This window comes from Fusarium poae, chromosome 3 (genome assembly GCF_019609905.1).
Source record: "Fusarium poae strain DAOMC 252244 chromosome 3, whole genome shotgun sequence".
Classification (NCBI taxonomy): domain Eukaryota; kingdom Fungi; phylum Ascomycota; class Sordariomycetes; order Hypocreales; family Nectriaceae; genus Fusarium; species Fusarium poae.
In genome coordinates, this window is record NC_058401.1 from 2,428,284 (window position 1) to 2,448,910 (window position 20,627).

Genomic DNA, 20,627 nt, shown 5'->3' on the forward strand with positions numbered 1-20,627 from the left:
TCACGCGGGCAGTTAATAATACATACAGCATTTGTACTAGGCCCAGCAGGCTCTGCTTAGCTGTTTATTTCCGGAGTTATGTAGGCTGAGCTGAAACATAGGATTCTCTCTTCGGTACATTTTGCCTTGCATAAGCTAAGGCGCAGCTGAAGGCATTTCATGTACGTACTGCACCTATTTTGAAAGCGTCAGACCTCAGGCACGTTGGCAGAACCTTGCGAGCCCTCAATTCGCACAGCACAGCTTGGAGCTTGAAAACGACTGCAGTGCAATGCATCGCAATAAAGCACAGCGCAGTACATGGCGTCGTCCAGCCAGCAGTTGCGGTTGGTTGCGGTCACGACTGACATCAATCGAGTGTCAGAAACAAACCTGACTACCCGGGCACGGACATACATACTTAGGATCCAGGTACAATTGGGGTCGGCTGGCTGTACTGGTATGACCTAACTATGTATGAATAGACGTGCCTCCACTGCTCCAACATACGAATCGCCAAGCCCCGGACTAAGGGCGGACAGTCCGGGGTGAAGAGGTGTGCGCATATAAGTCGTGGTCTAGGTGTGTAGACAAACTGATGGCATAGCAGCATGGGTAGTTTGTGTACATAAGATGCCTTACCTCCAGTCTCTTGTCTACTCTTCTTTCTTTCCTCCTACTCATACATTGCTGTTCTCGAATTCAGATCGTACTATCAAATCCCAATCAACACTCTTTTCGCTACCAATCAACCAGCTATCAACACCAACACCACCGACATCATGAAGTACTCCGCTGTCGCTCTCCTTGCCGCCCTGACTGCCTACGCTCAGGTATGATACCTCTCAAGTGTATCGAAATAAAATATCCATTTGCTAACATTTCACAGGCCCAGTCCATCGACATCCCTGGCGCTGACGAGGCCTCTTCCATCATTGGCGACATCTCTTCCCGAGTCGAGGGTGCTTCCTCCATCGTCGGTGATGCCTCCTCTATCATTGAGGATATCTCCACCCGAGTTGAGGACGAGGTCTCTTCTCGACTCAGCGATGCCTCCACTGCTGTCACCGGTGCTACTACTACCCTGACCGACGCTTCTACTGTCACCGAGTCTGCTGAGACCGAGAGTGAGACTGGATCTGGCACCGAGACTGGATCCGAGACCGTCGACACTAGCGCTATTGCCAGCGTTACCTCTGCCCTTGCCGAGGCCTCCGAGTCTGTTCAGGATGAGCTTGACTCCCTCAGCTCTGTTGCCGAGACTGCCACCGGCGCTGCTAGCTCCTCTGTCGCCGATGCGATCGCTGAGCGCACATCCAAGATCGGTGCTATTGCCAGCAGCGCCGCCGGAGCTGTCAGCAGTGCTACTGATGACAACGCTGGTGCCATGCCTACCGCTGCTGTCGCTATGGGTGCTCTTATGGGTGGTGCCGCTCTCTTTGCCAACATGTAAAATGGGTTTCGTGCAAAACGACAGAATACACAGCAATTAATGAAAACGGACAAGGCCAAATTTAACACTATTATTTCAAACTCGGACCTTTAGGTTCTCAGTTCATCTTGATTCGAGGAATGTTTGCCATGAATTACATGTAGCGGGTTTCACGGTATTGATCAGTTAGCGCCACTGATCTGTCTCTTGGTGGCATAATGAAAAGGGGAGGTTTGGGTACTGGTTGTGTAGGATATAGTTCTCTTGTTGGGCACTCTATTCTCGAACACATCCATCCTGGAACCTATAGATAGTATGTGCGAAGGACAAAAAACTACGCACAAGCTCGTATTGGGTGATGTGGCATATGGCTTCGCTAATAATACATCTTTGAATATCCCCACAATCATATTCTACCATAAACCTGTGAATTATACTTGCTTCGATTGATGAAGTTCCCTGGACGCTGTTTTAGCCTTTCAGCTGTTGCAAACTAAGGTTATATTTTTGTATGTTATTACGTGGCACTCTTTAGCTTCAGCTCGACTACCGTGGTACATGAGACTACTGAACATCATGGCTGGCTGTATAGGTACTATCTAAGTTCTGACTTGACTATTCGATATGTGCCTTGAAAGCCACCCAAGAGAATGATTCCCAGTGACATGGCAAGGCAATATTATGCTCAGCCCCTCCAACCAGTTGAACAATAAGATGTTAAGACTGGGCTATATTGACTCAGATGAAACAAGGAAGTGGCCATTTGTTATGTGATCCGCATTCCAATTATAAGAAAGACGCGTATGAGTATCCTGCAGTGGCTGCCGGAGGGTGAATCTGGTACCTCTAATGCTTATATCAAACAGTTTGTGAAAATCACGTTGCCTTCGTTTCAGCCTCCCTTGGGATCACTTAGCCGTTGTCTTACTCCGCTCAGCGTGGCGAACTCTTGTGAACTTGTGTAGTACATGAGGCGATGTTGGTTAATCACTCAGCCAAACTAGGGGTCCTCAAGGGTATTGACGTTTCTCTTGGGTTCCCTTTGAACATAGAGTGGCCGATTATTGGCATTAACAACCCACTGTCGCAATAGTGAGATACGACAGCTGCGAAACTTTAAGTGACAATTCATGTTGTATCTGGATTTGAGTATGGTTGCGTTCGACTTTGACTGAGATTCCGGACAGAACTGACCGCATGGCTGATGAGTCGTCTAAGGGCAACTTTCTTAAAGTGCCTGCATCAAGAAGAGCAAGCCATAGAATTACCCCTTAATCGATTGCCGTATCGATGTTTCTTGTCCAATGCCAATATTATTGAGGTCTGAGTTGAGTTGCCATTGCATCTTGAATCGTAATACAGCCTACTTCTCCTGGGAGGGTATTCGCTGACAACTGCACTTCCTATACAAATCATATTTGAGCATGCTGCAACGAGATCTCTCTTGTTTTCCAACTTCATTGTAGATCTATCAAATTTGTTATGTTTATTGCGTGTCCGTAATTGAATCGTATCGCGATCACGCTTTTGGTCGACTATCCGTCCAGAGCTTGTCAATGATCTGGAAGACGGCAGTGACACGTTTCATTGTATCGTCATCCACCGCTCCTCCTAGCTTTTGCTGGATCTTGTCCGGATGCCATCGTACACGTTCTTCTCTGAGCTTGGCCACGAAGGCCTTCTCTCCGATCTCTTGTAGATTTAGTCCATCGACAAAGAATTTGCGCACGTTCGCCTCTTCGATGTCTTCCATACGATTGTCCTTGACCGGCCAGGCTATCGCTGTAGGTGTGCCGTTCCATTCCGCCCAGGCGGTTGTGTAGTCTTCCCACTGCTGTGCCCAACGCCGGCGCTCTCTGCGCTCTTCACCACGGCGTATGCTGCGGTCCATGTCCTCTTGCAGTTTCCGCGCGCGGTGATCCTCTTCGGCTTTGCGTTTCTTTGCTTCTTCGCGACGAGCGCGCTCCTCAAGTAAACCGGCATGTGTCTTTTCCCACATCTTCTCCCGCACGTAAGCAGCGTACTCGTCGTCTGTCATCTGTTCCAGATGCCCTGTAGGTCCCACACGCTCTTTAGTGTAAACATGGACGGGTTGGCCATAGACGCCCTCCCAGTATGCAGCACCCTCATCATCGGCCATGGCATCGAACAGAGATTCTCGAAATGCCGCTTCCGGGTCTAAAGGTTCTGGCTCATGAGGGTTTGGTGGTGTCGGTGAACGATGTCGCCGATGGCGTCGGCGGTGACGGCGATGCGATCGTCTGTGAGTATCATCATCCTCGCTATCCCGCTCGCGGTATCGACGCCGGTCGCGAGAGCTGCGCCGAGATCTATGATGGTCCTTCAGTCGAAGACGTGAGCGTCTTGGAGCTGTGGCGTCTCCCTCGCCATCGCTGCGCCGGGCGCTGTCACACTCTTTTTCTAGCGGTGCATCAAGCGAGGGTTCTCGATTGTCAACCGGAGATCGAGATTTTGGTGATCGGCTCCTCCTTCTACTGTTTCGATGTTGCTCTGGGTTGATGGAGGATAGAATGTGGCGTCTTCGAGGGGATTGCTCAGCTTCCCCCATCATGTGACGGCCGTGCGATTCGACAGCATCGAGCCTGCTTCGCTTGCAAGTTGAGAACCGGAGGATGTTGTAAGTTGAAGTTTCGATAGTGGGTCGGGCTTGGGTGATGCACGGGTCCCATGCATTTATACCATGTACTTGGTTGATGGTTCAAGAGGAAAGAGGAAAAAACAGCCGCTATATTACAACCATTGCATAAGTCTATTCAAAAATTATCAAGGAAGGTGTAATAAGCATCTAAGTACTAACAGGTAGGTACCTCTCATGGCATCTAAAAGCTACTAAGGTACCTAGGTACGGTAGATAACTCCGAGATCGAGGTCAACAGATCCAGGGTAGGTTCATCGGTCAAGATCACTTAGTGTACAAGCAAGATCACGTAGTAGAATAGACGAAATTGCAAGGTCAGTAATTAAACAGGGTCCAGTCTCAATACTAGGCACTGTTACATAACTGAAGAGGTTGAAAGTATGTATTCATCGCCATGACTTGGAACCATATTTGATGTACCAGCCGCAATAGGGCATTCTTACAAGTCTGAATCCCAGCCGTTATAGCCACAGTTATACCTGTAGATACACAGCATGAATAAAGATGTGCATTTGAATTTAAGAAAGAGGGTGAATAATGTTTGCAATCACATCTAATAGTCTGATAAGAACAGTGTCGAAGACTTATAATCCTGCTATATCACCAACAATAACTGTTCTCCGTAGACATCCCTCCCCCCTGAATCGATAGGTTCCATCCATGTCCCCACGAGCTGGTCTTAGGGGAGATTTTAAGGGTCTAATGCCCCGCAGTAACCAATCGACAGTTGGTCCAGCGCTGAGACTATCAATTCAGTCCAATACATCCCTCCAATGGATGTCTGACGATCGAGGCCAGATAAATTTGTTTCTCAACGCCCAACCTCTACATTACCGCCCTTGCATCGTCCTTCGCCGTCTATATCGCATCCTGTTCCCTTGATAAGCGCGTACAGGAATACGCTCCAAGGGACTCACTGGTAGTCGCATCATGCGTAGATAGTTGTCGGCACTGTCATACCTTTCCTTTCTCTTCTCACACCAATCCTGATCCTTTGCGCACACCCATTTGACCCTCGATTGACATCACATTCGCAATGGGTGGAATACTTCTCCTTTTAGGCTTATGCGTAAGTCATACTCGTATACCGCTTATATCATCCATACTGACATTGTGCATAGCTAGTTATGGCTCTGGCGTACGTGCGATCATGATATCCGAATCATATAACCTATTCATCGGCCGCTGACTTGTCGAATAGCTCGTTCCTCGCCGGAGCGCTACCATTGTCCATGTCACTTTCTCCATCTCAACTCCGACTATTATCGAGTGTTGGCGTAGGAATACTAGTTGGCACCTCACTTATAGTTATTATCCCCGAAGGAATCGAAGCTGCGACTTCACCCGCTGAGGCTGCGCACATGCATCGAGTCAGAAGCTTGGTGCGCCGAAGCCCCTGGAGCCACCCTATTCTCGCACGCGGCCTTCCCGAATCAATTGCTACGATTAGCACAGGTCTGACTCAGAAACGTAACGAGGAATTGGACATTGAAGCGACTATTCGTCGGGTCAAGCAGTCGGCGACAGGAAATATCCGAGTCGAACGTGCAGATGTTCATGCTGCTGTCGAAGCCGCCGCCGATGTTCCAGCTATACCAACGGCCGCAGACGTCACAGATGACAGTACTTCAGAAAATAAAGGGACCGAAAAGACAGAGACCGGAAAAGAAGACGGGCATGGCCACAACGAAGACCACGAAGCGGAACACGACCACGGACATGAAGACGAGCACGAGGGCGAGCACGCGCATGCAGTTCCTACATTTGAGATCGGATTCTCCCTGATTCTAGGATTCCTACTGATGTTCCTGATTGATCGACTTCCTCGTCATGCAACTGAAAGTCTCCATTCTGCGCCACAGACACGCCATATCAGTCTCGACAACCTTAACAGCGATTCCGCCTCTGTCGACGAGGAAGCGGATGGGTTTTTGGGGTCCTTGACACCTAGTCCACGACGAGCGCGAAGTCTGGCAACGACTACCGGCTTGGTCATCCATGCCGCAGCCGACGGAATCGCAATGGGAGCTTCCTCGACCACTACAGACATGAAGCTTGGCTTCATCATCTTTGCAGCCATCATGATTCACAAAGCTCCTGCTGCTTTCGGACTTACCTCCCTTCTCCTCAAGCAAGGCCTATCAAAACGAGCCGCTCGAGGACATCTCATTGTTTTCAGTCTGGCTGCTCCTGTCGGGGCGATAACAACATGGTCACTTATCACATTGCTGGGTGGTGGTAAAGCCGAGAGTGATCATTGGTGGACGGGCATGCTGCTTCTCTTCTCAGGTGGCACATTCTTGTGAGTTTATCAACATAATACAGGATGGGCTTCGCTAACTTTGATGTAGATATGTCGCTATGCATGCTATGCAAGAAGACAGTGGTGGTCACCAACACGATCATGGCCTTAACGGCTATGCGGATGGTAGTGCCACTACTCAAAGAAAGCCCAAGGGCCCGCAGATGCGTGATACCCTGGCCACGGTGGGCGGCATGCTGGTGCCGCTTCTTACGCAGTTTGGCCATCACCACTAAGACATACCTACTTAGGTATTTGAGCCGTCTTGTCTCATGCTGCGGTCATGGGAACCTGGATGATGGGTGTTGAAATCATATTTCACAAGTTATGGATCGATTCGGCGCTTTTCAAAGCTTCTGTTTCTTTTTTTGTCAAGGGCCGGCGAGCTCTTTTAAACTATCGTGGGAATGGATTGATTAAAATAGACATACAAGCGACTGTCGAGTTATTAAGAACAATGTCAGAGGATGGGATTTATATGGGTGATATGGTATCTGGATACCTTTGGTTATAAGAGCTGTACAAATAAGGATGGATTCGAGGTGGATTTGGAGGCTTGGCTGTTTGACTGCTTCTCAACAGGAGGCTCGAGTACTCGTATAACAGAAATTCAACTGAGCTTTTACACACACCCATGACATAGTCCGATGTTACCGTGAGAAACGGAGGATCATAGCCAGCGGATATCCGGTTAAGCAAAATTTATCTTTCCTCACATTTCGATCTCATCTGATCCAGATAAAGATCTATCAACTTACTCAGAGCTTGGTTTATGTTCAAACTGTTCGTGTTTCATGGTACGGAGGCAGACTAACATCAATACCTGCCCAGACTGTAACTGGACTAGAATAGTTACAGAATAAATAAAATGGCCTGACAATTATTGGATGATTCACAAAGTGTTGCAAGGCTAAATCACAAACTGACCAGGGCCTGTCCTTTGTGTGGAGAGTGTGGGTTTTATTCTCCGCGATTATAGATTGGCCGATCCGATCTTTGGATTTGATTGAATGAACGATAGAGGAAAAAATGTAATAGCAGCAATAAAATCAATTAAAAAACAGGTGCTTACCTTGTGGATTTGGCCTTGCTAGGTAGAAAGACATTGGATCAAGCGATAAAGAATAAAGCTGAATGGGCTAATAAGGAAGACGTTCGGCCAAGTCCGCTTACACAACAAGACTGGTAGCCTTTGCGAAAAATATGAGGTAGACTACTACTATGTACAGTACCTAACCTAGCAAGGGGCCTAGCTCCAGGCAGGACAAGGGTCCTTTTTTCGCCGATGAAGATTTTGTACTGTACATTGATTGACCTCTACTAACAGTAGCACTCCCTTTTCCAAGGCATGATGCGTCGCTAGCTTGGTGCTATGAAAGTTAGATAGGTAGCCAGGGCGGTTCACCAAGGAGCGACAAAGTTGTTGACGCCATTGGCGCTTCTGGTGAAGATTCCGACGTCTTCTTTTTTCTCCTTGGATCAAGGGGCGCAACGTCAGATGCTGTTTGACATCACAGCATCGTGGCTTGGGCGACGTTTCTGGCAAATCTTATCCATATAGACTTCCATGGGTAGGTAGTATAATAACTCCTCCTACATCATCCACCGACATGGCGTACGGCATTTGTGCGTCTAGTACCTATTAACAAACCCCAAATACTAAACATATAATTACTTTTACAACAAAGTCATGATAGGATCAAGGTAACATAGAACCTCGTGTCAATGCTCGGACATATTGCACCTGATCGCCCAAAGATTGTAAAGAGGGGTTCGTCAACACATTCGATGCAAATAGCATCCAATCCTGTCTTGTTGTGAACCGCTTGAAGTGTCACATCCCATCACATGGCTAGACTGGATAGGGGAAGGGACGCGATGTCTTGCAGCATGTTTGCTTGCAGTTGCAGTGAGCGCTGTAGTTCATCTCAACTGCGGGGACACCTCATCTGTCCATCCCTACGTAGAGTTTTGTTTCCGCAATGATCTTCTCACATGTCATTCATCCTGTGCACTGAAATCGACCATCTTGAGCCGCAAAACGTCGAAACGACCAAGTTATAAATAGTCAATGACTGACACATTCGAAATGGGGTGAATCACAATCTGTTGAAAAGGAGCCAACAGCCGCTATAATACCTGAGAACTGTGCACAGCCTCCACTACGCAGGAACCAACAGAAGCTGGCAGCACTGTGATCTGATGGACCTAGTTACGTCGATATAGAGCAAGTAGGCTGTGTCTTCCTGGGTAGATGCAAAGGGCAAACGCTCAGATAGACTTGGCCCCGTTTCACCGTTTGTTGAAATGAAACACTCGTTCCAGAAGTTTAGAATCTCATGCTGTAAAGTCAATTCGGTTGCGGATGCAAGATCAAAGTACATTAAAGGGGAAATGAGATCAAGTGAGGAATGCAAACGAAATGCCTCTGTATTACTGAACCACTGCCATGGAAAGAAGATCCATGGCAAGCAGGTACTAACTTAGCAGTGCTTCCTGCTTGATTAGCACTCATTGTCGCCCAAAACGTGATATCTGAACCAAGCAAATACCTACTAACTTATCTCAAACCCATCACTGCCCATCAAATCCCTTCAACCTCCCCAAACAAAAGAAACGCAATTCGAAGTCAAGGATCCGTTTCCATTTACGGACCATTTTTCTTTTTTTGGGTTGTCTATTTCTTTCTTTACTTGATCACTCCCTTGACCCTGTTCAGCCCTCTTTCTCTTTGTGTCGCTTCCACTTCTACATCTGATCGGGGTTTGATTTACCTCTCCAACACCACCACTCCGGCGCCTCAAAGACGGACAGACAAGCCTATTATCTATTTGCACCGGTAAGACAATCTCACACTCTATTGTACTCTATTCGTTCGTACCTTTAGGATGTGTTCAATACCATATCCATCCATACATCCACCCACCTACTCTCTTTGTCAGCTCAGGAGGCATCCATAAGCCGGTCACGGCGACACCCGGCATAACCCTTTTGAGACTTGTAAAAAGGAAGCAAAGCAGTCAGCGGTTCTCTTCCTTGTGCCACTGACGGGATGCGGACGGTTCCTAAAAAGAGGGACCTGAACTGTCACGAATTCCGTTTAGCGCTTCCTCGATCCCGCCATTGTCCTTGGCCTGCAACCGACAAGACCCACGCGTCTAGGTCTCTAGCCAGTCCTAGGTCTCTTCTTCAAGCCAAGATTGCGATCCTAGAACATAACCAGAGAGGCATTCCCGTCCCCGTCCCCGTCCAATTCTTCGTCCCTGGATGGCATGGCATGGCATGGCATGGCATGTACCGCACTGTACTGTACCGCACCATCTACCTGTCGAGTCGACTCTCCACAATCCCTCTCTGACTTAGTCACTATCGCCGCCATTCACCGTTGATTTCTACTTCCTACACCCTTTTCCTTTTCAATATCTGTATCTCCTTTTTACTTGATGCCTGCGCGATCATTTGAATGATGTTCCAGCACCATTGTTAGCGATCTGTTCAATTCTATATGTGCTGACATCCTCCACGATTTGCTGGCAGAGGCCTCGCATCGGCTCGTTCTCCGTTTCCCCCACTCGCGATCCATCTTCGACGTATCTTCGATATCGATTATCGGCCCTCACCCACCCAGTCTGCCTCCATCGCGCCCTAAATCAAACCTCTAAATTGCTACAGAGTCGTTAATTAACTCCAGTTCCTTTCTATTTACGGGGACTGACCGGGTCATGGCCGGTTACCAAAGATCCATGAGTTTTTCAGAAAGGCGCGGAAGCGCCCTTAGCGACGACTTGACTCTTAGCACGACCACCAACCCCATGGTTAACCACCGTTTGGAAAAGCTGCCCGAACAGCAGCGTCATTTGCGCGGGCCTCCGACTCCCAGCATGTCGACGCCTGCCGCAGACTTTGACCAACAACTTACTGGTTCGCCCCCACCGCCTCCCACACCAGCTGCATCCCCAGGTCCATCGCATTTCCAACCAGATTGGAGTGATGCTGCCGACGATGAGGACTTCTTTCTCGCCAAAGTCCGGCAACATTTCAAGAATTGTTCCGGGCCTCAGCGAACCCGGGTATTGGCAGATTTACTAAATCTTTGCACGAGCCAACAATTGAGTTTCGTTCATCAATTTGTCAGCCCGTTATTAAAGAAAGATCCATTCACAAGTCTTCCCGACGAACTATGTCTTCGGGTATGAGTCCTTTTGGTGTCTGTAGTTGATAGCTTTGAAATCATTCGCTGACATTTGATATATAGATATTGTCTTTCATTGACGACCCGAAGGTTTTAGCACGAGCCTCACAGGTTTCAAAGCGATGGCGAGATCTTCTGAGCGACGATATGACATGGAAGAACCTTTGTGTGAAACATGACTACGGACGTCGACTGTCAGAGGTCTACACACATGCTCCTCATCTCTCTTCGAGACCTTCTGCCCAGCCCCTTCATGGACTTGATGCCGATATCGCCAGTAATAGCCTATCCGGCATGCGCCCTCACTCCTATGCCTCGGGTACACGATCATTTGATGGGCAGAATGCGTCTGGCAGACCCAGGCTAAGGACCTACAAATCTCATTTCAAACAGCGATATTTGGTAGAGGCTGCTTGGAGGTCTGGCGGTACTAGCACAACGCGGAACATTACCCAAGAAGGTGGTGTTGTTACGAGTTTGCATTTAACGCCCAAGTATATCATTGTGGCGCTTGATAATGCAAAGATTCACGTATTTGACACTGAGGGAGATTCACAACGCACTCTGCAAGGTCATGTTATGGGTGTCTGGGCTATGGTCCCCTGGGATGATACCCTGGTCAGTGGAGGCTGTGATCGTGACGTGCGAGTCTGGAATCTCAAGACTGGGTAAGCGCAAATCTGTGGTATTTTTGATTGCTTGCTGACGAATTGTAGTGCCTGTTTACATACCTTGAGAGGTCACACATCGACTGTCAGATGTTTGAAAATGGCGGATGCGAACACCGCGATTTCAGGATCGCGAGACACCACTCTGCGGATCTGGGACATCCGAACTGGTCTCTGCAAAAACGTTCTTGTCGGACACCAGTCTAGTGTTCGGTGTCTTGAGATCAAGGGCGACATTGTTGTATCCGGTAGCTACGATACATTTGCACGGGTATGGAGCATTTCTGAAGGCCGCTGTCTTCAAACTTTGCAGGGCCATTTCAGCCAGATCTATGCAATTGCCTTTGACGGCAAGCGAGTCGTTACAGGCAGTCTGGACACAAATGTCAGAATCTGGGACCCGACATCTGGGTATGTATTTGTTTTGAAAGACACCGATACCACTTGCTAACATGTTATCAGTGAGTGCTTAGCTATTCTTCAAGGTCACACATCCCTTGTTGGGCAGCTTCAGATGCGTGGTGATACATTAGTCACGGGTGGATCAGATGGGTCAGTCAGAGTCTGGTCACTGGAGAAGATGTGCCCGATTCACCGTCTTGCAGCACATGATAATAGCGTCACTAGTCTGCAGTTTGACGATACTCGAGTCGTGAGTGGTGGCAGTGATGGTCGAGTTAAGATATGGGATCTCAAGACTGGACATCTCGTTCGAGAACTCATCGCTCAAGGTGAAGCTGTCTGGCGGGTTGCTTTTGAGGATGAGAAGTGTGTTGCTCTGGCTTTGAGACAAGGGCGTACGGTGATGGAGGTAAGCAACATCTGGATCAACGTCCACCAAGTACATTACTGACTTTGTTAGGTATGGTCGTTCTCACCACCCGAAGAGGTGCTTTACGACCGCCCCCTCTCGCTTCAACAGCGGGTGCTGGAAGACGACCCTAGTCGCCCATTGAGTGCTATGGCTATCGACTATCGCTCATCACAACCAACGCTGGCCGGTCCCAGTCGAGATGCCTCAGCCCAAGATGTTGATATGCATGACGCTGGCCCATCGACGGCCCCTTTGCAGGGTGTTACGTTCTTCCACGACGACTAGTCTGGGGCCCACTCGAATCTTGAATGAATTCTCCCATGGCGACTAACTTATTATTAATTATGAGCGCGCCAACATTTCGAGCGCTTACAGTACATGGATTTAACACTTTATCCAGACGGATACGGTCATCCGCATTGCACAATGGTTTGATTTCTATTGATTGCGGTAGAGGCGATAAGGGTATTTTGAAAGCATGTTATCGGCGTTGCTGCATCACCACAGGGTCATAAAATATTATCAGTCATGGGCCAACATTGTCACAGACCATGACCATATGAACAGGAATTATGGGAAACTGGAGCTTTAGGAACGGAACACGGAGTTGCATTTTGACTTGCGAGGGCGGCCTGGTTTTATCAGAAGCGGATGGCATTCTGGTTCTTGATATTGCTGTTTCAGTTATAATACCAGATCAACGACGCTACATATAGAAGGATTAGACGTTATTGAAACAACGTGGCCACCAATAAGACTCGGTATTTCTTTCATAGATGATGTGTGTTGTTCATATGTCGGAGTAAATGTAACGCCACGGGCTCATATTTCATCCGAAACTCTTATCTAGGTACTTTGAAACCAAGAACGAAATCGTTGAGGTTAATTGGGGCGGCCAACAAGCAGGACTGACTGACTAATAATAGTCCAAGGGACCTCAAAGTAATAAAATCCATTGTCGTGGCTCGGAGGTAGAAGGGATCTAGCCCCACATCGGCGAGAATTACACCGACGAAAAGATGCGGTAGTTGAAGGGTCTTTTATGCTGCAAAATAGTAGCAAGATGATCAACTACAATAATGAAAAGACGACCAAGAGGTAGTTTAGAGCATCAAGATCATCTATGACTTGTTTCTGAAAGAAAAGACATATAAATCAATCTCCTATCAGCGTTCAGAGCAGACACGAACATGTATACATCACGTGGTCTCTAAGCCTATCTAGGATTAGGCCTACCAACAATTGGAGGCCAAGCTCAACGCTCCAGCCGCTCAACAGCGACTTTTTCTGAGCTCCATCCAGCCAAGTCGCAGTTATCAACTCGACAACGTCCTGATCCCTCAATTGATCCAGCGGCACTTCCATAACCACGATGTTGTCTCGAGCTCTCCGACTTCCCAGGGCTGTGCCTATGCGCACCAAGCTCGCCGCTCCCGCTTATACCGCTGTTCGCTCCGTCACCACCGACGCTGCCTCTGCGTCCCTGAGCCACTCAGTCCCCAAGGTGAGTAGTGAAAAAGCGCAACTTTCCGTCCCACCAGGGTTCTTCGGAATGCCCTCGCCCGCCACCTCGACTCTCCCCAATGCGCCTTCGACCCTTTGCTAATATTTGGGATCGAATAGTCCGATGACGAGCCTTTCTCCGTCAACCTCAGCGATGAGAGCTTCGAGACTTACGAGCTGGACCCCCCTCCTTACACCCTGGAGGTGACCAAGAGGGAGTTGAAGGATATGTACCGCGAGATGGTTGTCACCCGGTATGCAGCATCAATTCTTGGGACCAAATTACCCATTTTGCTAATAATCCCGCAGACAGATGGAGATGGCGGCCGATCGTCTGTACAAGGAGAAGAAGATTCGTGGTTTCTGCCATCTGTCTACTGGACAGGAGGCTGTTGCCGTTGGTATCGAGCATGCCATCACTAAGGAGGACGACATCATCACCGCCTACCGATGCCACGGTTACGCTCTTCTCCGTGGCGCCTCTGTCCGATCCATCATCGGTGAGCTGCTCGGCCGACGTGAGGGTATCTCATACGGCAAGGGTGGTTCCATGCACATGTTCGCCAAGGGCTTCTACGGCGGTAACGGTATCGTCGGTGCTCAGGTCCCCGTCGGTGCTGGTCTTGCCTTTGCTCACAAGTACAACAACAACAAGAACGCCTCCATTATCCTCTACGGTGATGGTGCTAGCAACCAGGGCCAGGTCTTTGAGGCTTTCAACATGGCCAAGCTCTGGAACCTTCCCGCTCTCTTTGGTTGCGAGAGTAAGTCAATCGCTTCTCCTTATCTAGACAGAGTATTAACAGCCATGCAGACAACAAATACGGTATGGGTACTGCTGCTGCTCGCTCTTCTGCCTTGACCGACTACTACAAGCGTGGTCAGTACATCCCCGGTCTCAAGGTCAACGGTATGGATGTCCTCGCCGTCAAGGCTGCCGTCAAGTACGGCAAGGAGTACACCGCTGCCGACAAGGGTCCCCTCGTCCTCGAGTACGTCACCTACCGATACGGTGGTCACTCCATGTCCGACCCCGGTACCACCTACCGAACTCGTGAGGAGATTCAGCGCATGCGCTCCACCAACGACCCTATTGCTGGACTCAAGCAGAAGATTCTGGACTGGGAGATCACATCTGAGGAGGAGCTCAAGAAGATTGACAAGGAGGCCCGCGCCCACGTCAACGAGGAGGTTGCTGCTGCTGAGGCCATGGCTGCGCCTGAGGCTAAGCCCGAGATTCTGTTCGAGGACATCTACGTCCGAGGATCCGAGCCCGAGTACATCCGTGGACGTATCCCTGAGGAGAACCACTACTTCCAGTAAAGGGGTTGAGAGCGAAATCGTATCACCATAATGATTCTAGCACTTGTTGCTTGTTGTAATATACATCCATGATCTATCTAGAAAGAGGCCTGGCATGGTCCGAAAATGGAGAAGGGCGAGGACCCAGGATTGCTTTTTTTATGTGTAACTTATGGATGTCTTTTGTCTTAACCAGTTCATATCAACATTTTTTCTCGGACGATATGGACATCATGAATTGTCAAGGCAGCTCGGCCAAGATAGGCCGAGTAAGGACACAAGAGCTTGCAGGCGCCCCTCCAAGAACGAACCCCAACTGCGCTAAATAAATTTGATGAACACTTAACCTCATTTGGAGATGACCGAGTGCACGTCCTGCTTGTTCCAGGCAACCGAGTCACGTGGTGCAGGCATCTCGCGCGTTTAGGTCGTACCTTGTCGTCGCGAATGGCAGGTATTAATTAACGCGATAGGTTGCCTAGCCGGCGCGTCATGCTACCTGGTATCAGCTCAACCCGTGGGCTTGCAATTGCCCTTTTACTTCGCCAGAACCACTCAAAATCAATACTCAGATCTATAAACTGTTGCTACCTGTGTTTGTTACCTTTGAAAATATCACGGAATCTGTGCATCATGGCTCCCAAACAAGCAACACTCGGGTATGTCAAATCCGGCCAGAGCACACTTGGGTGCGTGTGGGGGATAACCTCAACTCTGCAAGACTCAATTACTGACCATGACCAATTGTATAGCAAATTCTTCGGAGCAAAAAATGCGCCGACCCAGCAAACAAAACTTTCCTTCAGCACCAAACCAAAGAAGGGAGAAAAGAAGCAAGAGGAGGAGGAGGAGACTGAAGTGAAGGTTCAGTCGAGCCCAGGCTCAGATCAAGGTGATTGATTATGCATTTCGGGGAAGATCAACTATATTCTAATACTGGGATCAGAAACAAAGAAGCGAGCTCGTTCAAAGAAAACAGAACCCGACCCAACCCAAATTAAGAAAGAGGAAGTCGATGACGATAGCGATGGACCTGTCACTAAGCGAGCACGACGAACTCGGAAGCGAGTCGAAGAGGATGAAGATGATGAGATGACTGAAGAGCCCGTTAAGAAAGAGGAAGCCGTCTCCCCCAAGAAATCCAAGCCGTCGAGCCCACCACCGAAGTCACCAAAAAGGTCCAAAGCCAAGCCTAAAGCAAAGGCTGTCAAGGAGCCCACCCCTGAGGAAACATCTGAGCCCGCCCCAGAAGAAACCTCAACCGCATCCGCATCCGAAGCTGAAGACGAGGTGGATGCCGACGAGAAGCCCGAAGTCGCCGCCAAAGCTCGTGAGAAGGTTCAGACAAAATTCAAGTCGAAAACTAAGGACCCTTACCCCGACTGGCAGCCTGGTACACCTGTTCCGTATGCCGCTCTGTGTACAACATTCTCTCTTGTCGAGATGACAACCAAACGTCTGATCATTATGGAACATTGCTCCCTCTTCCTTCGTCAAGTCATGCGGCTGACACCTGATGACCTTTTGCCCACCGTCCTGCTGATGATCAACAAGCTGGCCCCTGATTATGCTGGTATCGAGCTGGGAATTGGTGAATCCTTGATCATGAAAGCTATCGGCGAAACTACCGGAAGAAGTCTCCAGGTAATCAAGGCTGACCAGAAGGAGATTGGTGATCTTGGATTGGTAGCTGTAAAGAGTCGGTCAACGCAGCGGACTATGTTCAAACCCAAACCTCTAACTGTCAGGGGCGTCCACCAAGGTCTGATGAACATTGCTACCGTTACTGGAAACGGCGCTCAGGGTCGTAAAGTCGATGGTATAAAGAAGCTTCTTGCTGCAGCTGACGCCAACTCTACTGGCGGCAAAGTTGACATTACTAAGGACAAGGGCGGACCAAGTGAAGCCAAGTTCATTATTCGATTTTTGGAGGGCAAGCTGAGACTTGGTCTCGCTGAGAGGACTGTCCTGGTTTCTCTTGCTCAAGCTATTGTTGCTCATGAAGCAGATGCCAAGAACAAGGCCCCCAGCACCACCGATCTAGAGAATGGCGAGTCAATTCTCAAGACAGTTTACAGCGAGCTTCCCAGTTACGATGTTATCATCCCTGCTATGCTTGAACATGGTATTATGAAGCTGCGAGATAACTGTAAGCTTCGACCCGGTGTGCCACTGAAGCCTATGTTGGCCAAGCCAACCAAGGCCATCACTGAAGTTCTTGATCGATTTGAGGGGCAGAAGTTTACATGCGAGTACAAGTACGACGGCGAAAGAGCACAAATTCACTACGTGGCCAAGGATGCACCTCAGGAAATGAACGAAGCGAGCCAGGGTGCGGCCAAGGAGGCGGCAGCTGGTGTTGCTAGTATCTTCTCCAGAAATTCCGAAGATCTCTCCAGAAAGTATCCCGATATCCTGGCCAAGCTTCACACTTGGGTCAAGCCTGACACCAAGAGCTTCGTCCTGGATTGTGAGACTGTGGCTTGGGATGTTGACGAAAAGAAGGTACTGCCCTTCCAGCAGCTCATGACACGCAAGAAGAAGGACGTCAAGGTTGAAGATGTCAAAGTCAAGGTTTGCGTGTTTGCATTTGATCTGTTGTACCTCAACGGTGAAGCTGTCGTTGAGAAAGCCCTCCGTGAGCGACGTGAGCTTCTTCAAACCGCTTTCAATCCAGTGGAGGGCGAGTTCGCCTTTGCTACACATATGGATGGCCAGGAGCTGGAAGAGATCCAAGTTTTCCTTGACGAGAGTATGAAGGCATCATGTGAAGGTCTTATGGTGAAGATGTTGGATGGGACTGAGAGTGGATATGAGCCCAGCAAGAGAAGTCGAAACTGGCTCAAGGTAAGATGCCGATTGATATTGCCTGTAGCGAACAGAATGGCTAATCACTTTCACAGATCAAGAAGGATTATCTCTCAGGTGTTGGCGACTCGCTGGATCTCGTTGTTCTAGGCGCATACTACGGCAAGGGCAAGCGTACCTCGGTCTATGGTGCATTCCTTTTAGCATGCTACAACCCCAACTCGGAAAAATACGAAACTGTCTGCAACATTGGAACAGGGTTCTCGGAACAGGTCTTGGAAGATTTGCACAAGCAGCTCTCTGAGATCACTATCGACAGGCCTAAACCCTTCTATTCACACTCATCCGGTGGCCAGCACCAGCCCGATGTTTGGTTCGAGCCTAAATATGTCTGGGAGGTCAAGACAGCAGACTTGACCCTAAGCCCGCGTTACAAGGCTGGTGCCCAAGAAGGCGTTGACCCGTCTGGCAACAAGGGCATCAGTCTTCGATTCCCGCGTTTCATCCGCATACGAGACGATAAGAAGGCTGATGCTGCCACAACAAGCCGACAGGTTGCTGAAATGTACCGCAAGCAGGAGAGTGTGACGAAGAACAAGGGCCCCTCAGTTGATGATGACTTTGAGTATTAGAATTGATATTTATTGTAATGGCGTCCGGTGGTCACATTCACATATTATTACGGACTTAGGAAGCAAGGCAGTGCGTGCTTCAATATAAAATGCAATGACATCTTTAAGCCTTAATAATCTTACCGTGAAAATGACATACAGCAGCGAAGATCTCGGGCATTCGATGGGCTCAACAGGCCAGAAGAACTGGAACCGGGTGCTCTATTTCACTCAAATTAACAAGTGCTTACTTATATAGCCATTTTCTCCTCGAAATTACCGCCCAAGATTACAAATTTCTAATATGAGTCCCTTGCTGCTTCTACTGATTCAACGTCGTCAGTGTAGCAAGTACATCTTCCAGCGTATCCATCTCAGGATCATCCTTTCCAGTCTGCTTGGCAAGCTGAGCTGCAATGCCATGAATGGCAGCAATGGAGTGTCGATACCTCTGCCGCATCCCTGGATTAGCTTCAACGAGTATCGCGCAGCAGAGCTGCAAAGCTGCAACCAGTGCTTCCTGGGAAAGGGGTGAGAGTCCAGAGTCAGGGATGTTCCATGCAGCCACTGAGGTAATTAAATCCATCCAACTTTCAGGCACACCACTGTTTTCTTGCTCAACTATCGGAAGTAGAACACGAACAATGTCAATGGCTCGCGATGCATCCTGTTCCCGACAGGCTTGAGCATGCTGGAGAATTGAGCTGAGATCGCGAGTAAGAATTACCCAGCCTTCATTAGCGAGCAATAGTTCGCAACCTTGTGGTACTGCAGTCAAGCCTTCTAGCGCAACAAGGACCGCAGATCGAAAGTCGAGCTTGTCTTGTGAGCTGGATTTGTATAGATCCATGAACATATCCATTAACCCTGTTGCTTCTTTCCGCAGGGTGTCGTTCTCTTCCTCTCGTAACCAGAGTGCCAAAGTCCGCACGGCAGAGAGTATGAGCATATCATCATCAGCGTTGTCCTTCATTGAGTCCCAGGTCAATGTGTGGTGCTTTCCCGTTGATGTATCTGCTGTACCGGCACGAGCATCAGGATGCAGGCCCATAGCGCCAGCAACGGAGGCGTCCCATCGATCGCGTAGATATTCAGCTGTGAGGGACATTGTCTCAGTGACGCCCGTACGGAGCTGGAGCAGATTTTCTGGGGTCATGAAGAAGGTCTCTAGAGATTCATCTTCAAGACATTCCACTAGGTATCCGATGAAGATGGAAATGACATCAAAAGCCGACGTGAGTCGTGCCGATACCTTGGGATACTCGGGTTTATTTAGCTGTTCCAGGAGACTAGGGGCAGAGGCTCGTATATCAATGAGGAGAAGATTGATGAGTAGATATGAGAAAGCCTTGTCTTCCTTTCTGTCGTCTGTGAAAACAAGTTTACGAGCTTCAGTTGGGAAGGCCTGAAGCATTGAAGCCGTCGCGTTGGTGTAGGCTGCACGAGCTTCTGGTGTCGGCCTGCTGGTGACAAGTTTTCTAATGTGATTGACAACGCTTTTGAGCCATTTGGGCTGTCTAGGTAGGATCTAAAATATCAGTTAGCAAGAGTGTTTGCTGGTATGACTGATTACATACGATAGAGTTGGCGTGCCGGAGAAAATAACCAAGAAATTCGAGGAGCGTCACTGCATCAGTTCCGGTGAACGACGATACTAGACTTTGAAGTGTGTTATCGACTTGTTTGGCCAGCGCGGTATGGTCTTGAACGCCAGTCATAGAGTTGAGCCATGCAAAGCAGAGTATGTCGAGAACCTGGGCATGATTGGGTGCGATCTCAGTGAGTGAGCTAAAGTCTTCTATCTTGACGAATGCTTGCGCTCCTTGTTGCGAGCTGACAAGAGTATGGAGCAGCTGAAGTATCAACTTTGTGGTCTCATCGGAACTGGTTTGCGCGGTCAGTATTTGATAGTAAATCCCACTGGGCGTCATACCTATATAGGACTGCGTTGACGAGCAGAGGGATTCTGTTGATGAATTTGACATCATTTGCCGCTTGGTCGGGGAGCAGGATGGAGAATATATGCAAAACAGATACAACCAAGTCAAGCATCTCTTTGGAATTCTTGGTCGAAGGGTTTGAACCTGTTCGCAGTAGGCGATCGAGGAACTTTGGTGAAAGACTTGACCACAAGCTCTGTACTGTTTGTTCATCTTGTCGTAGTTGTTCTGAGCCATCGAGGACGGACTTGAGGAGCGCTAGCCCTACAAATCTTTGTGTGTCATCTTTTGCTTTTAGGAGAGACAGTATTTTGTTGATATCCGCCGGTTGAGAAGCTGTAGTAGGGGTATTCTCATCCATCTTTGCTGTGGTGCTATTTTGGGAATGTAGCTTAGATGGACAGGCTTGCTTTTATA

General features: G+C 48.8%; 7 protein-coding genes across 7 annotated transcripts; 5 read left to right on the forward strand and 2 right to left on the reverse strand.

Moving 5' to 3' along the window:
- Positions 1–761: 761 nt before the first annotated feature.
- FPOAC1_008209 (uncharacterized protein) lies at positions 762–1,432 on the forward strand (the record flags this gene model as incomplete). Its single annotated transcript, XM_044852654.1, has 2 exons — positions 762–812; positions 869–1,432. 2 exons carry the CDS (start codon positions 762–764, stop codon positions 1,430–1,432), a joined length of 615 nt encoding a protein of 204 aa, XP_044705324.1.
- Positions 1,433–2,930: 1,498 nt separating this feature from the next.
- On the reverse strand, positions 2,931–3,983 carry FPOAC1_008210 (uncharacterized protein; the record flags this gene model as incomplete). The annotated part of the gene is made up of 1 exon (XM_044852655.1): positions 2,931–3,983. One exon carries the CDS (start codon positions 3,981–3,983, stop codon positions 2,931–2,933), a length of 1,053 nt encoding a protein of 350 aa, XP_044705325.1.
- A 1,123-nt stretch (positions 3,984–5,106) lies between these two features.
- FPOAC1_008211 (uncharacterized protein) lies at positions 5,107–6,608 on the forward strand (the record flags this gene model as incomplete). Its single annotated transcript, XM_044852656.1, has 4 exons — positions 5,107–5,139; positions 5,192–5,208; positions 5,272–6,372; positions 6,422–6,608. The coding sequence occupies 4 exons, from the start codon at positions 5,107–5,109 to the stop codon at positions 6,606–6,608; spliced, it is 1,338 nt and encodes a 445-aa protein (XP_044705326.1).
- Positions 6,609–10,094: 3,486 nt separating this feature from the next.
- Positions 10,095–12,331, forward strand: FPOAC1_008212 (uncharacterized protein; the record flags this gene model as incomplete). Its single annotated transcript, XM_044852657.1, has 5 exons — positions 10,095–10,562; positions 10,628–11,232; positions 11,281–11,643; positions 11,695–12,043; positions 12,095–12,331. The coding sequence occupies 5 exons, from the start codon at positions 10,095–10,097 to the stop codon at positions 12,329–12,331; spliced, it is 2,022 nt and encodes a 673-aa protein (XP_044705327.1).
- A 1,087-nt stretch (positions 12,332–13,418) lies between these two features.
- Positions 13,419–14,872, forward strand: PDA1 (alpha subunit of pyruvate dehydrogenase; the record flags this gene model as incomplete). The annotated part of the gene is made up of 4 exons (XM_044852658.1): positions 13,419–13,550; positions 13,670–13,803; positions 13,859–14,313; positions 14,364–14,872. 4 exons carry the CDS (start codon positions 13,419–13,421, stop codon positions 14,870–14,872), a joined length of 1,230 nt encoding a protein of 409 aa, XP_044705328.1.
- Positions 14,873–15,484: 612 nt separating this feature from the next.
- FPOAC1_008214 (uncharacterized protein) lies at positions 15,485–18,291 on the forward strand (the record flags this gene model as incomplete). Its single annotated transcript, XM_044852659.1, has 4 exons — positions 15,485–15,510; positions 15,604–15,743; positions 15,798–17,698; positions 17,755–18,291. The coding sequence occupies 4 exons, from the start codon at positions 15,485–15,487 to the stop codon at positions 18,289–18,291; spliced, it is 2,604 nt and encodes an 867-aa protein (XP_044705329.1).
- A 301-nt stretch (positions 18,292–18,592) lies between these two features.
- On the reverse strand, positions 18,593–20,571 carry FPOAC1_008215 (uncharacterized protein; the record flags this gene model as incomplete). The annotated part of the gene is made up of 3 exons (XM_044852660.1): positions 18,593–19,798; positions 19,848–20,154; positions 20,204–20,571. The coding sequence occupies 3 exons, from the start codon at positions 20,569–20,571 to the stop codon at positions 18,593–18,595; spliced, it is 1,881 nt and encodes a 626-aa protein (XP_044705330.1).
- Positions 20,572–20,627: the final 56 nt, after the last annotated feature.